Here is an 18,806-nt window from a genome sequence, read left to right as displayed (position 1 = left end):
TATTTGGAACAAATATTGAATTCTTTGTTTCTGCAAGCCGTACATGTTTTTCGACCGTGTGCTAGATTTAGAGATTTAAGTGCTTCCCTGTCATGCAATGGTTGTTCATCGGAGCTATAAATCCTATAATTTTCCATCTCCGAAACGTTGAGTCTGAATGAACTTTGGGCAATTTCAAATGCCACATCTGGTGGCATACATGTACACATCACCTGCGATGTAACCTTTTAAACCCAATTAATTGATGATTATGAGGGCTTGGGAAGAACGGAAAGCTTTATGCTTATGGGGTCCAATGTTAACACTTTTCTGTTCTTATTTCTTGTGCTAAAGCTCAACCAAATGTGCAAGCGTGAATGGAAACAAACAAAGACAAGTAAGACCAACAAGAATACATAGATTTATACTTGTTCGGCTTTACATCCAACTTAGAAATGACTAAGTATGGTTAATCACTCAAAATTTCAAAACACCAAATACACTGACACTGAAGCTCACACTCTCAAGAATAGACACAGAAAAAGAGAAAATAAAACTTTTGTTCATGATCACTCTGCCGTAAATTTTTGCTAAAAAATATTACCTACACTACATATGTCCAGCCCACTTAAATTAAACTTTTTCTTGTTATAAAGAAGTGAAGCCTACATAGATAAAGCTAGAGGGTATTAGTCAAAAGATGGAATTATGATGTTGGGGAGAAATCATTATGTCTCCCTTAAAAGCCATTTGCTTTGCCTATAAATAGGCATTATATTTGCTTGTAAACACACACGAATCAAAGAAGAGAATAGAGTGAGAGTCAGAGAGAAGAGAAAGAGTGAAGTTTATCTGAGGAGAAATTCCGTCAGTGTAAACACCACAAAGAGAAATATAATTCCACTCCCAATATTACAGTGGTACTTCTCATACTATGATTATTCTAGTTCTATAACATTTCTTTCTTTCTTTTTCTTCTCTCCACTCTTTTTTTTTTTTTTCATTCTTTTCCTTCTCTCTTCTCTCCATTTTTTTCTTTTCCTTCTCTCATCTCTTCTCTTTTTTTTTCTTTTTTTTTTACCGTTCTTTTTCTTCTATCTTCTTTCCTCTTTCTCTTTTTTTTTTTTAAAAAAAAATTTCTTTTTCCTTCTCTCTCTTGTTGTTAAAAAAAATTACCTACACTACTTATGATTTTTTTTTTGTCTCGCACAAATCCCAAGCCCGGCCTATAATTTTTTTTTGTCTCGCACAAACCCCAAACCCGGCCTATAAATTTTATTTTGTCTCGCACAAAGACAACTGTTTCAGAAACTATAGAACATGATTTATAGGACTGTGGAGCTCGAGGTGGAAAGCCAAAAATTGGGGTCATAAATCATTCACAATTATTCAATCCTTCTGTGTTTAGTTGGTATCAAAGCTGGCTAACTCCGATCTCTCAAACAAAAATACAAAAACCCTAGCCATTGGCACCCTCTACCACCGACAGCAACCAAACACACAAAAATAAATAATAAAAACACATCCACAAAACAACGATAACATCCTTGTCGTCACAAACCAAGTGCAACAAAAGACCCTAAAAACACAAACTCGCCGATCCTAGCCGGTGCAACCTACCCTCCAAACTTGTTCTCTCTCCATGGTTTTCGAAGATACCCTAGACACCCCCACCGTAGCCTCAAAATCTAGTGCTTCAGAAACCCGCAAAACTCTTCACATGGCACAACCAATTGTTACAGTTTGCAATGATACTTCCGCTGCCCCATTCCCCATACAGTTGAATGGACATAATTACAGCACTTAGTCGAAGATGATGTTGCTTCATGTGTTAGGCCAAGGAAAAAGAGGTTATTTGATAGGGAATGTGGCTCAAGTAGAGGAAGACGCTCTAAGATTAGATTTGTGGTGTATTGAGGACTCCATTGTTAAAGGATGGTTGATAAAAACCATGGAACCTGATTTGTTAGAATTGTTCTTAGATATACCAACAGCTAAAGATGTTTGGGAAAGTGCAACCTAGATGTATTATGATACGTCTAATGATCGTAGATTTATGAATTACTGTGTAAAACAACTCGTAATACTCAAGGAGGTCGCGATATTACATCCTACTTTGTTGAGCTCAAGACCGTTTGGTTGGAACTAGACCGACATCGTCCAAACAACACCAAGTGCCTTGATGATATGAGATTCGACAGGCTGAGATACATAAATACCGTATTTATAGTTTTCTTGCAGGTCTAGATGATGAGTTTGATAAAAGGAAGACTTTGGAAATGGCCAAAGGAGAGAGAAATTTTTTAAAAGAAGCCAAAATAAACAAAATTGCCCTTATTTATTTTTGGATTTTCTAAGGAATCCTTTAAATTTGCATGTCTTTTGTTTGAAAGTTGAGAGGTTTTTCTGTCTTTTTTTGAAAAAGTTTTGGCTTTTTCCAAAAGTGGAAGTTTTTTTTTGTTGCTAAAACCTAAATTTACTTTGATAAAATTAGAGGAGATTTGTTGAGGTTGAGTCCACTGCCAATATTGGAGGAGTTGTTTGCTTTGGTTCGAAAAGTGGTCCAATACCGAGAAACGATGCTCAAGAATGATGGAAAGACTGAATCCTCTGCTATAATGGTTTCCAAAGCCCCTAATGCTAGTTTTTCTTTTCCCCGTCCAACCCCTGAGGAAGAAAAAAACATGCATTACATTTACTATAATGAGAACCGTCAAACAAAGGCCAGGTGTTTTAACAAGAATGGGTTTTCGGAGTGGTTCCTTGAACGCCAGAAGCAATGCAAGGTGGCACATGAGAAGAAAAAGAATGGTGGGAGCGGTGTAGCTGTTGTCGTCGCCGTCGGCCAGTCTTTCGTCTGCCTGGTCACTAGCGCTACCCCGGGTGTTTCAACCTTGCCCACGACAGCTTCTTCAGTTGATGATTCTCTTACTGTTCTTCTCAGTTATCCATTCCAGAGCCTGTTGACTGCTAAGGTAACTAGGGAAAAACTTTATTGCTTTTCGACCAACGAGATACATGTTGGATTATAGATTTGGGTGCTACTAATCATATGATCTATGACAAGTCATTTTTTCATTATATGACTGCTCCTACCAAAACAAGTGTGGTTACTGCCAACGGACAATCTAACTTAGTCACTGGGGTTGGTTCCATCACTCTTACTTCTACCCTCTATTTACATAAAACTTTGCTTGTTCCAGCTTTGTCCCATAATTTATTATCTATTGGGCAAGTTACCGAGCAATTAGATTGTTGCGTGCTTATGTTCTCTTCTTTTTGTTTGCTTCAAGATGTTCAGCCATAGGGATCATTGGGTGTGGTACTAAGAAAAGAGGGCTTTACTATATGGATGACATTGCACTGGGTCGTGTTCATCAGGTTCGGGGCTTTGTCAGGGAGAAGCATAAGAAGGTTTGGTTATGGCATCAGCGGTTGGGTCATGTTTCCTTTGGTTATTTGCAGTCTTTCCATCTCTGTTTAGTGGAGTAAAAATTTCTGATTTTCAGTGTGAGACTTGTATTCTTGCAAAAAGTCACTAGACTTTTTATCCACCTAGTTTGAATAAAAACACATGTCCTTTTGATTTAATCCATTCAGATGTTTGGGGTCCATCTTCGATTACTACTCTTCTTGGTATTCGGTAGTTTGTGATCTTCATTGATAATTGTACTCGGTTAACTTGCCTTTATGTTATGAAGCATACAAGTGAAGTTGGTTCTTTATTCAAAAAATTTTACCAAATGATTCAAACTCAACATTCTTGTTTGATTAAAGTTGTTCATTCAGATAATGGAGAGGAATTTGTTAACCATACACTCGCAGACTTCTCACTGAAAAGACATTCTCCATGAATCTATTTGTCCCCGGACTCCTGAACAGAATGGTGTGGTTGAATGCAAAAATTGTCATATTCTTGAGATTGCCCCAGCTCTCCTTATTGGGGTGGAGGGCATGTTCCCCAAACCCTTTGGACTGTAACTATTCATTATGCTATCTACCTTCTTAATCGTATGTCTTCACATGTTTTGGGTTTTAAAACACTACTCCAAACAGTGACTGCTCATGTTCCTATCTTAATCTCACTCTGCCCCTTTTTAGTTGTGTGGCTTATGTCCATCTCAATAAATCTCATCGGACCAAGTTGGATCCGTTGTCCTCCGCTGTGTCTTTGTGGTTTTGCATCTCAACAAAAGGGTTACCAAGGTTACCATCCCTCCAGTCGCCACTTTTATGTTACCATGGATGTTACGTTTGTGGAGAACGAGATGTTTTTTCTGTAAGACATACCCAATCATGTCTTTCAGTGGGAGAATACAATAAAGGAATTACATAATTGGTTTGAGATAGAAATACAGGGAAAAGAAGCACAAAATAGTGGTCTCGAACCTGAACCGCTCAACTCAACCGAGTCAAGCCAAGCCGAACAGCCCCTTCTCTCAAACATACTTGTTGATGCTCCACTGAACATCCCTAAGGTAAGTCATTTAGATCCCAGTGTTTCTTAAAATATTGTTGAAATTGTGAAAAAAAAAATTACACACACCAGCAAACAGAGGAATACCATCATACATATTCTAACCAAAAGGCAAGGTGAAATATGTCATTGCTGATTATGTCTCCACACACATATTGTCTCCTCAAGCTAAAGCATTTTTGAGTCAGATGGAAGAAATTAAAATTCCTAATAGATTGGAAGAAGCTTTTCAAGACCCAAAATAGGTGGAAGCAATGAATATGGAGATGAAGGCCTTACAGAAGAATGGAACATGGGAAAGCAACTTGTTGGATGCCGATGGGTGTACACAGTTAATCACAAAGCTGATGGCACAATAGATAGATAAAAAGCAAGACTTGTGGCCAAAAGGTATACACAAACGTATAGAGTTGATTATCAAGATACGTTTACACCGGTGACAAAAATGAATACAGTGCGAGTTCTATTGTCCTTAATAGCTAATTTAGATTGGTCTCTCAAGAAATTCGATGTGAAGAATGCCTTTATGGATGGAGATCTAGAAGAAGAAGTGTACATAGACATGCCACCTGGTTATGGGTTGTCTAATAACAGTAGAAAGGTGTGTAGGCTTCGAAAAGCCCTGTATGGATTGAAGCAGTCTCCACGAGCTTGGTTAGGGCGGTTCACTGAAGCAATGAAGAAGTATGGATATCATCAAGGTAACTCAGATCATACCCTATTTATCAAACATATTGATGGTAAGATTACTTTGTTGATAATCTATGTCGATGATATGGTAGTTACTAGTGATGATGTTGTTGAAATGGGCAAATTACAGAAGTACTTAGCCTCAGAGTTTGAGATGAAGGACTTGGGAGCTTTGAAGTATTTTTTGGGAATCGAAGTAACTTACTCTGCTACTAGTACTTGTCTCTTTCAAAGGAAGTATGTTCTAGACCTGTTGACAGACATTGGTATGTTAGGGTGTGCACTAGCCGAAACCTCTGTTGTGTAGAATCATCACCTAGCAATCTATCCTGATCCAGTATCAACCAACAAGGAGAGATATCGTTGGTTATTAGGAAGACTAATTTATCTTTTGCACACTAGACCAGATATTGCATATACAGTTAGTGTTGTTAGTCAATTCATGCATTCTCTTAGTAAGGAACACTTAGCGACAGTTATGAGGATTTTGAGTTATTTGAAGAAAGCTTTAGGCCGAGGCTTGATATTCAGAAAACTGGGACATTTGGATGTCAATGGTTATGCAGATGCAGATTGGGCAGACAATATAACAGAAATACGTTCTGCATCAGGTTACTTCACTTTCATTGGGGGTAATTTAGTTACATGGCGAAGTAAGAAGCAAAATATAATGGCTCAATCTTCAGCCGAGGCAGAATATAGGGGCATAACACATAGAGTTTGTGAGCTTCTTTGGCTAAGGATACTCTTATCTGAAATTGGTTTTCCACCAAAGAAAGTTATGGAGCTTTACTATGACAACCAAGCTGCAAGAGAGATAGCAAATAATCCAGTTCAACATGACATAACTAAGCATGTTGAACTGGATATGCATTATATCAAGGAGAAGCTGGTAGATAAGCTAATCAATATACCATTTGTAAAGTCAGAAGAACAGCTGGTAGATGTCTTGAGGCATGCAATATCAGCAAAGGTTTTTCATGACTCACTTGACAAGTTAGGCATACGAGATATCGACACACCAACTTGAGGAGGAGTGTTGGCGTGAGCCATAATTCAAGGATCCCGTGATCCCTATTTCCTAGTGTAATTCATGTTACCTAATTAGAATAGTTACCTAGTTAGGATTTCTTATAATTAGCTAATTACTTTTCCTTGTAGGAAAAGTCAACTTGTACTTGTATATATATATATATATATATATATATATATATATATATATCCTCATCTTGGAGAAATATAAAATCATTCACAATTATTCAATCCTTCATTGTTTAGTGAAGTTCATAGATATGAGACATACCAGATCCATCATAGTATGTCTGAGCAATAATATACCAAACTACTTTCGCAGTAAGTATTGACATCTTCTAACCATAGAATTCTCAGCTGTCCACCTAATGTAATTGATATTGGTGGGCATTTGAACTCTTAAATCGGTGAACCAAACTGAACCAATTTGGGAGAAGGGGAGTGCTAGCAACCTTCATTCTAACCTTCTCTCTTCTTCTCATGACAAGTGTCACTTTCCTTACACTTAAAATAATGTCATTAATGCATCACATAAACTAATTTTTGTTTTCCAAATTTACCCTTATTAAATGTCTTAACTTATTTTAATAACAAGCTAATTTTTTTACAACTTTCTTATCACCTTGTTAAAAAATTAAATAAGAAAAAAACCAAGGGTAAATTGCGAAAAATTCAATTTGGTTCTCGGTTTTTGCCACTTAAAAACCAAGGGTAAATTGCGAAAATGGTCCTCAAACTTGTATGCGATTTGATTGTGTGTAACAAATGATGTGCAGAATAGCCAAACAAGACATCATTTCTTTGAATGGCTGGATAATGAAACATGTCCAAGAGGAAAGGAAGTGCTTCCTGGATTGCTTAGAAGACTCAGAGGTATGGAGGAAGAAATTAGAGCAAGAGATGAGCAACTGAGATTAGTGGAAGTAGAGAAGAAAAAATTGGAAGAGAAAGTGTGTGTTGTTATTGAAGGAAAAAAGGAATTGGAATGGAGTAGACAGAGACAATTGAAATTGGGGTTTGCTTTGATCCTTTCATGGTGTTTGTTTGTAATTTTTGTGATGAGTAGAAAGATTTAGCTATGAATGTTAGGTCTGTAATGGCCTTTTAGGTTTGTAATGGGATTATAGGTATGAATGTAATGTGGTGTTTGTTAGCTATGAATGTAATGTGGTGTTTGTTAGCTATGAAATAGTTTGTGGAGTATTTTAGGTAAAACAATTCCATAACCAAAACCACACCAATTCCAGAAATGAATACCAATTCCAAATCTACACAAAGCCACACCAATTCCAGAAATTAATACCAATTCTATAACCAAAAACCAATCCCATAGCGAAAACCAATTTCATAACCAAATTGCACAGCATAAACCAATTCCATTACCAATATGTAGAGTTAATTCTAATCCACAAGCTGTGATTCCATAAAATTACATCTCAAATTACAGAACCTAAACCAAAAGGCAGAGTGTAAATCCACAAAATAACATCCCAAAAGCTGTGATCCTATTGTTTGTACTGTAAGCCAAAATGCAGGGCCTTTACATAACCACAATGCATATCCTGAACAAAATCCACATCCCAAATTACACAAAATATATATGATTCCCCCTGCCTTGTGAATGATTATGGTTGTGATAGAACTTCTGTAGGCCTTTTGAATGTTTCTCTTCTAATAGCAGCCCTTTTGAATGTTCCTCCTCTTGCCAAACCTCTTGCCAAACCTCTGACCATAGTTCTTGGCAAACCTCTTCCCACACCTCTTGCCAACTAAAGAAAGAGGACCAATATAAGTTCTGAACTATATTGCAAAAAAATAAGTGAGCATATTTGAAAAATAAACCTCAAACAACATACACTTTGTTGTGAAGAAGTAGCAACTTCAGTTGCAACAGCTGGAGCCTCGTTAAATCTTCCTGTTCCTCTATCCAACCTTTTTCCCATATCTCTTAGCATACTTCTTGGCCAACCTCTTATACCTCTTGCCACCTAAACAAAGAGGACCAATATAAGTTCGCAACTAAATTGCAGATTTGTGAGACAACATATTTGAAGAAAAATACCCCAAAAAACGTATACTTTGTGAAGAAGTAGCAACTTCTTTTGCAACAGCTGGAGCCTTATTGGCTATTCCTCTTCCTCGGCCTCTGCCCCTCACTCTAACTGCCCCTCCCTCAGTGTGGACCTCTTTTTGGGCAAAAGATGCATTTGCCTGCAAGAGCACAAATAATTATTACTTCCAAAACATGTAACAACTCTAAATTTGCATAATAAATAATTACCTGTTGCTTTTTTGAGCTATGTCTGTCACAAGTTGCCCTATTATGGCCACTTTGACCACATCTCCTACATGTGATCTTAATAAAAAGTCTTCTAAGCTTGTCTCTTGGTTGAACATAATTTGGAGGCATTGGATGTGGTGGGGGTGGTGGTGGTACCACAATTTCAGCAGGTTCTTTGGACCTAGTTTTTTTGGGCCTTCCTGGCTGTACCCTAACAGTTGGGGGATGTATTGGAGGATGCCCAGATTTAGCCCATTGATCCATTGAAGGGATGGGATAAATCATTGGTCCATATGACTTCATATAAGTTGCAGGCTTGTAACATTCATCCACATAATCAATGGGGCTTTCATCCCTTTGAAAAATTGCAGAAATTGCATGGCCACATGGTATCCCACATAAATCCCACCTCCGACAAGAACATGTCCTTGCCCTAAGATCCACAACAAATTCTCCACCATACATGTGGGTCACTTGATATGTTTGCAAGCCTGCCAGTCGAGGAATGCATGTGGAGGCATCTAACTTGTTTTTTCTCAATTATCTTGAAGATTCTTGGCCCAACTGGATGTTTCCATTTCGGACATGCAGCCCTTCTATTTGCCATCCTAAGCATCACAAGAACTCTTATCCTCTCCAAGCAAGTCAAAATGGACTGATCTCTTGCATCTACTATTGCTGAATTGAAACTTTCACAAAGATTGTTCAACAACAGATCACACTTAAACCGTGTATCAAAGTGAGATCTACTCCAATTCTTTGCAGGTCTCTTACTGAGCCATTCCCACGCTTCCTCATCCTCTTGTTTCATATTTTCCATTTCTGCTTCCCACCAAGGCATAGTTGTGGCTCTTGCTGCAGCCCACAATATGTGTTTTAGAGCAACACCAGAGTGTGATGATCTAAAGTTATTATATAAGTGTCTAACACACATCCTGTGCTCTACAGTTGGAAGTAGAGTCTCAATTGCAGGTATGAGTCCCTTTTGCTTGTCGCTAATGAACACATATGACAAACCATTTGTAATCTTTAGATCTTCAATCACAGCCTAAGAAACCAGATCCACGATTGTTTGCTTTCGATCTCAACAACTGCATAAGCAATTGGGAAACTGCCATTGTTGCCATCCACCCCAACTGCTGTCAAAATCTGGCCAGGATAAGGACCTTTTACATGGCACCCATCAAGACCAATAACTGGTCTGCATCCATCTAAAAATCCTTGCCTGCAACCAGCCAAGCAAACATACATCCTTAGAAAGATAGCTTAGGCCCCCACTTGTTCAGTTTTAATTACAACTGTACTTCCTTTGTTTGCCTTCTTCAATTCCTCTGCATAATCCCTTAACCTAGCATATTGTTCTTTGTAACTCCCTTCAATAATTAGTTTGGCCCTCTTTTTGGCCCTATATATTTGATGTCTTGTGACATTCATACAATAATCATCCAAAACATCCTCTTGCAATGATTTCACATCCAAGTCTGTGTCTCTCTTCAGTTTCTTAGAATACCTATTGCAAAGCCACTTGGATGAGGCATACTTCAACTTGTCGACCCTCCCACAAGTGTGTTCTAGGCTCATAGTCTTGATTACAAATGTAGATTCACTCTTATCTATCTTTGAAGCATATAAATAAAATGGACATTTCAGTCCTCCCATACATACTACCTGGAGCCTCACTTTGTCATTTTTTTTGAATTTTATCAACTTGCCATGTAGAATTGCATACTCCTCCACAGCTTCTTTCAAAACCTTTTTGTTTGCAAATCGCATTCCCATCCTAAACTCTGGATTCCTTAAATCCACCTCTCTCCTGTACTCCTTCAACTTTGGCAATTTCTTTTTCTTTCTTTTGCCCTTTTCCTCACCATTACCCTGATCCTGATCCTCTTCATCACTTCCTGTGTCCAAATCCGATGTGTTAGCACCATCTGATGAAACCTCTCCTGGAGCATCATAAGTAGGCCCAACTTTCTCATGTCCATGGGGCTGAACAGTAGGCTCAACATTCTCACCTGCATTGGCCTGAACACTAGGCCCAATGTTCTCACCTGCATTGGCCTCACCAATAGGCCCAATGTTCTCACCTGCATTGGCCTCACCACTTGCGCCCCCAACTACCACATTCTCAGCTACAAGCACCTCATCTTCTTGTTCACTGAATTCATAATCACTATCCACAAATTGTGCATCATTTTCCTCATTTTCCCCTTCATTTCCAACCTCTCCATTCTCAGTTGCTGCAGCCTTATTTTCCTCTCCATTCTCAGTTGCTGCACCCTCATTTTCCTCTTCATTTCCAACTTCTACATATGCATCTGCATCCCCTGGTTCATTGAATGCGTGCCATGTGACACCCTTCCCATGATTTTCTACATCTGCATCATAGTTATATTCTGCACTATCCAAACTAGGCCATGCAGCAGATGCTTGAGTCCCAAGCCCATTACCATTTGAATTTTCCAAATCTGTATAGTACAACACAAGAACCCTATTACATGGCATGCATCCAACCATTTCAACTACTTTACTATCAGAGGTAATAAGCTCCAATATGTTACCATCCTTTTCTCCAGCCTTTCTATACCTAATCTCCATAGTTTGCTCAATTTTCGAAACATCTATTGTATACCCCAACTCTTTCCCTATCTTCCTTAAATCCAGCAATGATAGAAAGTCATCAACAACATTATCTAAATAACAGACCTTACCACCTTTATAAACCCCATTTTCAAACATACCCCATGGTGTAGTTCAAGAGTGACTCTGTCAGAGATATCTGCAAACAGTACATATCAAATTTCAGAGTTAGCTGCACACACATCTCCTTTATCTAATGCTACAGGTTTAGGGTTTTAATTTTTTTTTTTTTTTTACCGTTTCACTCAATGCTAATAGTGAATTAAGTGTGAAGTAGACAACAAAGGGACCACACCAAACATAAAAACCTATACTTTGCAGTCAATCCCAGCATAAAGGAAATAAAATGCCAGAGTATCTTTTCAACATAAAGAAACTGACCTTGGACCACACACTTGCAAACAAAAAACATCGATTTGCAAAACAAGATGAATATAAAATACAGACAGATATTCCCTTACCGTATTTGGGATTCTCTCCACCCCAACGGAACTCAAACTCCATCAGTGATGAGCATCCACAATGATCGAAATCCAGAAATTCCCGCAAAACCCCCAAATAGGAACCCTAACAACTCCAGATTCTCTGTTGTTGCCTTCGCACCTCGGTTTCGGATAGTCACGAACCGAATACGACGTTTTGGCTAATCGGAGAAGACATTGAGGTTGAAAAAGATGCATATACCCTTTCAGATTTAAAAAGACGCATATACCCATCCTAGACCCCATCACTGGCGTTGACTTGTTAAAAACTCACAGAAAATGTAACGGTTGGATCAAATGGGCGATTAATATAGAGTTTATGTACCATTTGGACTAATAATTTAATTTAGGGACCAAAATATAAATCGCATACAAGTTTGAGGACCATTTTCGCAATTTACCCTAAAAACCAAACTAGACCAGTTATATGATATTGGCAAAGATATTGGTATGTAACTCAATTTCCTACGAACATAATACCAAAATCCTATCCTCCTCATCTCTCTCACCCTCCCTCATCTTCGTCACGATCTCAATCTCCATCATCTTCATCACGGTCTCAAAGACGCCATGCCTCCAATGCCATCCACTATCTTTTTGTTGTTTGTCTATGAGAGTTGTAGATGGATTCGTGCAAGGGGAGTTGAGTTTTAGGCTTGAGCTTCAAGTGATGATGGGACAAGCCCAACCAAAAAAAAAATCAAATCAGTCTAGCCTAAACTGAATAAAATTGATCAGGCTGAACCAAAATAAAAGAAAACTAGTTATTTTATGTAGTTTAAATTTTAATTTTAGAGTTAAAACAGACCAAACCAGACTGTATCCATCCCTTGTAATTGGGGCCTTTGCTAGGAGCCCAAGGAGAAATAACATTTCACTTTGGCGAGAAAGTCTTATTTCAATGTCTTTTTCACTCTGCCTGACTCCACTAACAATCAATGATATCTTAAAGGACTAATTATTAAATTATGCATATCCTTTGCATATTCCTTTTGATTTTTATTTTTTTCGAGTCGATTCCTTTTAATTAATCATAGTTGATATTCAGATGCCATTAATGACTATTTAAGACAACCACGACAAATTGCCAGAATATTTTTCTTCGCCAGATCCCACCGACACCCAATCACCCAATTATAAAATTTCCTGCAAATCCACAACCCGTCTCATTCTCATTACTAAACTTCATAGATCAGGGCTTATCCAAATTAATATTCTAATAAATAATAATAAACCCCATAATTAATTTTCTTTATTTGGCCAAATATAGTCTAGAAACTCAACAGCACCACTCAACTGAACAGCATGGATAATCCGATATCCCTACTGTACTAACCACCATAACAAGCACAACAGCCAGATTATGCTTACACGGAAACTAATTAAACCCGCATCCAAACACACCCACTATTAAACAGCAGAAACCAAACCGCTCGAACCGGACCGGACCATGCGGTGAGTATGACGCCGTTTCTGGACACCGTCATCATCCGAGTTACAGTAGTTCCTAACAGCGGTCAGCTCGTACGGGGACGTATCGGTGGCCAGCCACTGCTCGATCGTGAAGAGCTGTTGGCTGCAAGGAATGTGGGCCCCAGTGGAGGTGACCTCGACGTAGTTGATGTACCAGCCGTGGTGGGGGCCGGATCCGTCGGAGGTGAGGTTCAGGGCGCAGATGGGGGCTTGAAGGCAGGGTCCGCGGCCGCTAAAAATGTCCAAATTGCCCCTCTCGAAGTAGTTGTGTCCGGGGCCCATCAACCCGCCCCAGGTCTCGAGGTTCCGGATCTCGATCCCGTAGCCATACGCGTCGTAGAGCCTGACGTTGGCGTTGGAGTCCGTCCCGCCCTTTAAGATCGACCCGGTCCTAACGTAGACCGTGTACACGCAATCCGGGTCCTGTGAAAAAAAAAAAAAAAAAGTTAAATAAATATCGCTTGTATAAAAAATAAATTTAATTAGAAAACGACGAAAGGTGAAAGCAAAGATGAAGGTGAAGGTGACTTACGTCGGAGAAAGCGAGGGTGATGAAGAGGGAGAGAAGGAGGGAGAAGAAGAGAGTGTTGCTGGGGGATGTCATTTTTGCCATGAGGGAAGCTTTGCTGAGTGTGATGTATAGGAGAGGCTTTTTTATAGTTGAAATGATATTAGCTAATTTTCTTTTTTTGGGGGTGAAAAAATCACGTGCTATTTTTGTGTATTGGCCCAGGTGGATGTCTGTTGGGGATGATTTGGTCATTTGGTGTCCAGCCCTGGTTGGCCCATATCTTCCTGTGTTTTTTCACCACTTGCCACCTTTAATGATGATGATAAAAACAAGATAAGAACAACGCCAGGCTCGGTGTTCGTTTCAAGAAAATTTCATTTAACTACCGGATGACGTATTAATTACATCTAAAAGTGGAGGCTTAAAATATTAAATATTTTTATGATTGTTAAAATAACATGAATATATTTTAAGGAGCTTTAGTAATACATTCAAAATAGGAGTTGAAATTATAAAAATACTTTATATGAAATTCAATTTAAAAATATACTCAAAAATTATTTATTATATGAAATGAGTGTTGAAGTTACTATAAATTACATATCTGCTATTGATTAACTTAAAACAAGCTCAATACCAAAAAACTAAATAAAAAAACCAAAAACAAGCCTAACGAGCCCGAAGTACATTGTTAATACCATGTCATAAAAGTACAGTGTTAATACAGTACATTTTTAATATCATTCTATAGAAGTACATTATTTATACTAAGTTCTACCATATTGAGTCCTTTCCAAAGGCATAAAATTTCCGATCAGCATTGTCCTGGCAGCCCCAATAGCTGCTTGAACAATTCGAATGCCTTGCAGAGATCTGCAACATATAACCGAGTTCCATTAACTTTTCTTTTAAGTAAACTAGTTCTCTTCCCTTTTTCTTGCATTTTACAGAATCAGGTCTAAGGAGTGATCAAGAATTGGCAGCCTGATTTGCCGAGGCCGCCATTCCTCTTCAGTGGTGCCATGTCCAAGCTGTCCTGAGCTGTTAGAGCCAAATGAATAGACAACTCCTTTTGAAGTTACAGCAATGCTGTGACCGTTCCCTGCTATTGCCTGTGATTTCTCCCTTCTGAAACATGCCTCTCCAACCAACAAGAACTTTAGGACCAGTTTTCATGAAAACCCCACATCTTTGCTTCAATTGTTGACGTTGCTCCATTGTCATTGGCTTAAATATACCTCTCTTTTGGCACATGTCCAGAGACGCAAGCTCTGGTATGGACAATTCAAAGTCAGGAGCAAAGTTTGCAGGCTGCTTGAAAAATGAGCATGTTGCCCGCAACATACACATCCAAAATCAAAGCAGCAGTATTATCAATTCTAAGATTTAAAACACCGATACATTAACGAACTTTAGAGCAACAGGTCACTTGCCTCTGGCTTTGCAAGGTCTTGAGGATCCAAATTACATGCAGTAAGGACATGAAGGACAATGGAGGGATTGGCAGCTAAAGGGAATTCTCCGGGGATGGAGGTCCCAAAGCAATGGCATTGCCGCCTTTCGAATGTTGGTACAGGAGTGGCAACAACAATAGTGGTAATTGGCTGGTCAGGAATGTTATGGCATTGTATATTTGGGGTTCCACTCGCTGTGGCATCCATTGGCACTGCCAAAATTCGCAGTGGCCAAGCTGCAAAGGAGAAGTTCTAAATTGCTGAAAATTATGAAATATTGGTACAACACTTACCACATTACTCCTCTCAATTATCCAGCATTAACATCTAAAGTTTTAAAACGAACACATTCTTGCTAATTTTATTTACGGATAATCTATAGTAGAAATATATGTTTAGGTAAAACTGATACTTTCTATTCATCTCCATAATGAGCTATTTATATGTTTACATAGGGTTTTACAGGTTTAACAAGGAAATAAAATAAACTAGGAAACAAAGTCCTAATTGTACAAGAATTAGTCAACTACACTAATTAGGAAATCACTTTCCTGAACTCACGCACACGCAACACTCCCCCTCAAGTTGGAGCCTAAATGTCACCAAGGTCCAACTTGCTCATCGTGTCCTGAAATACTCAGCTTGAAACTGCTTTCGTTAAGATATCTGCCAACTGATCTTCTGACTTTACAAACGGGAACTGAAGCGTCTTGTCTTCTAATCTTTCTTTGATGAAATGCCTATTCACTTCAACATGTTTAGTTCAATCATGTTGAACTGGATTATGAGCAATATTAATGGCCGCAATATTATCGCAATATAATTTCATGGGTTTTTTAGGCTTTAAACCTAACTCCGTTAGAACATGCTTAATCCATAACAACTCACAAACACCATGTGCCATACCTCTATATTCTGCCTCCGCACTTGATCTTGCAACAACATTTTGTTTCTTACTACGCCAAGTAACAAGGTTACCTCCTACAAAAGTAAAGTAACCTGAAGTGGGTCGTCTGTCTGTTTGGGACCCAGCCCAATCCGCATCTGTATACCCAATTACATCCAGATGTCCTTGCTTTGAATACATTAACCCTTTACCAGGAGTTGATTTCAAATATCTCAAGATGCGATTCACTGCATCTCTATGAACTTCACTTGGAGAGTGCATAAACTGCCTTACAACACTCACAGCATATGTAATGTCCGGTCTCGTATGTGACAAATAAATTAACCTCCCAACTAGGCGCTGGTATTGCTCCTTGTTAGTTGGTTTATGATCAGTACACTCACCAAGCTTGTGATTTTCCTCCATAGGCGTATTAACTGGTTTACACCCCATCATCCCTATTTCAATTAATAAATCCATAACATATTTTCGTTGAGACAAGAAGATACCTTGCTGTGATCTAGATACTTCTATCCCGAGAAAATACTTAAGTGTACCAAGATCTTTTATCTCAAACTCCTTAGATAAGTACTCTTGCAATGCTTTTCTTTCATCAGGATCATCACCTGTTACGATCATATCATCAACATATACTATCAAAGCTGTAATTTTATTTTCCTTATGCTTCAAGAACAAAGTATGATCAAAATTACTTTGTTTATATCCAAATGCCCTCATAGACTTTGTCAACCGCCCAACCCATGCTCGAGGTGACTGTTTCAAACCATACAAAAACTTCTTTAATTTGCACACATAGTGTTTCGATTCGGAACTCAAGTTACATCCAGGCGGAGGATCCATATAAACTTCTTCTTCTAAATCACCATGTAAAAAAGCATTTTTGACATCAAATTGGTGTAATGGCCAATCCAAGTTTGCAGCAAGTGATATCAGGATTCGTACAGTATTGATTTTTGCTACTGGAGCAAACGTCTCCTGATAATCCACTCCATATCTCTGAGTATACCCTTTTGCCACCAATCGAGCTTTGTACCGTTCGATCGATCCATCTGCCTTCAACTTAATGGTATAAATCCATCTACAACCCACAGTTCGTTTGCCACTTGGGAGAGGAACAAGTTTCCATGTGGAATTCTTTTGAAGAGCTTGCATCTCATCATTCATTGCTTGTTTCCAGTTTGGATCCATCAAAGCCTCTTCTACACTGCTTGGTGTAGACAAAGAATCTAGTTGTTTGATCAACATGGCATGTGGTGCGGACAATCTATGAGTGGAAACATGGTTGCTAATCGGGTACTTCACTTTAGCTTTGGGATCTGCTTCATATTGAATCTTTGGGATACCACGATTCTTACGAACAGGTAATTGGTATGGTTGTAGATGTATCTCATTAGATGGATCGTCTGAAAACAAATCAGTTAAATATAAATCTTCAACATCAATGTTCTGGGATATTACCTGGGTTGCAGGTTCAGAAGACACCTCAGAAGATAATTGGTTAAATGGTACAGAAACTTCATAAACGGGCATCAATACATCATTCTTCTCCCCCTGACCGGGTGACTGAGTTGTGGGTGAGGAGACCAACCGTGACCGGTCATCAAGACTGTCGTGCATAGTTTCTGGAGTGGTATCTGACGAGTTGGTTAGTGCATCCTGAACTGTCGGATGACATAACGACTCCAAAGTAACGAAACCTTCCAGGTCGAACCGATCATCAACAGTATCTGGACTCGCCAGTGCCTGAACTCCCCCCAAAAAATACATTTCTTCTTCTCCAAAAACCACATCCATAGTGATGTAGAGCTTCTGAGTAGGGGATGATAGCAGCGATACCCTTTTTGATGTTGGGCATAGCCAATAAACACGCACTTGAGTGCTCGAGGCTCCAACTTGTTGCGCTGATGTGTATAAAGATGAACGAAAGTTACACATCCAAAAACTCGTGGCTCCAAATTGGGAGTGAAATGAAGGGCACAAAACTGACGAAGGGCTTGTAATGGTGTTTGGAAGTTCAAGACACTAGAGGGAACCCGATTAATAAGATACGCAGCAGAACACACTGCTTCTCCCTAAAAAGAACGAGGCATTTGAGCATCAAACAATGAAGCTCGAACCACTTCTAACAAATGACGATTTTTGCGCTCTGCTACCCCATTTTGCTGAGGAGTATATGGACATGTTCGTTGATGTTCAATTCCATGAGCTTCTAAAAACTGACAAAGATCATGATTCACAAATTCACCCCCATTATCAGAACGAAGGATCTTCATTTTTGCATGAAACTAAGTGTCTACCATCTTGTAAAACTGTTGAAATGTGGTACACACCTCCCCCTTGGTTTTTAAGAGAGAAATCCAAGTCATACGTGTGCAATCATCAATAAAGGTAACAAACCAACGAGCACCAGAAGAAGTAGAAATTGGAGCAGGACCCCAAACATCAGAATGAACAATTGCAAAAGGCACCGTACTTTTATTCATACTCAAAGTGAAGAAAACTCGATGGCTTTTTGCCAGTTCACAAACATCACACTTAAAATTAAAATCTGAAAGTTTACTAAACCATGAAGGAAACAACTTTTTAAGATATCCAAAGGAGGCATGACCCAACCGTCTATGCCACAACCAAATAAAATTCTGATTTTTCTCGGTCGGATCTCCACTAGTCTTGAAGGCTTGAGAAATCCGAGTCTCACCACTTGTTGCCAAATCCAGAAAATACAGCTTGCCCCTTCTAGTACCATAACCAATTATCTTCCTTGTGAGGATGTCCTGAAAAATACAACAATTTGGCCAAAACGTTACAGTACAAAAAAGAGCATGAGTAATTTGCGCAACAGATAGCAAATTAAAATCCAATGACGGCACAACAAGTACT

At 38.8% G+C, this 18,806-nt stretch overlaps 1 protein-coding gene across 1 annotated transcript; it reads right to left on the bottom strand.

The window, feature by feature from the left end:
• Positions 1–12,732: 12,732 nt before the first annotated feature.
• LOC117633184 (PLAT domain-containing protein 3-like) lies at positions 12,733–13,731 on the bottom strand. Its single transcript, XM_034366897.1, has 2 exons — positions 13,587–13,731; positions 12,733–13,477 (listed from the first exon to the last, which is right to left on the bottom strand). The coding sequence occupies exons 1-2, from the start codon at positions 13,665–13,667 to the stop codon at positions 12,992–12,994; spliced, it is 567 nt and encodes a 188-aa protein (XP_034222788.1). The 5' UTR covers positions 13,668–13,731; the 3' UTR covers positions 12,733–12,991.
• Between the last annotated feature and the right edge of the window lie 5,075 nt (positions 13,732–18,806).

This window comes from Prunus dulcis, chromosome 6 (assembly GCF_902201215.1).
Source record: "Prunus dulcis chromosome 6, ALMONDv2, whole genome shotgun sequence".
Classification (NCBI taxonomy): Eukaryota; Viridiplantae; Streptophyta; class Magnoliopsida; order Rosales; family Rosaceae; genus Prunus; species Prunus dulcis.
The sequence above is the reverse complement of the archived record's forward strand: the minus strand, read 5'-3'. Positions and strand labels throughout refer to the sequence as shown.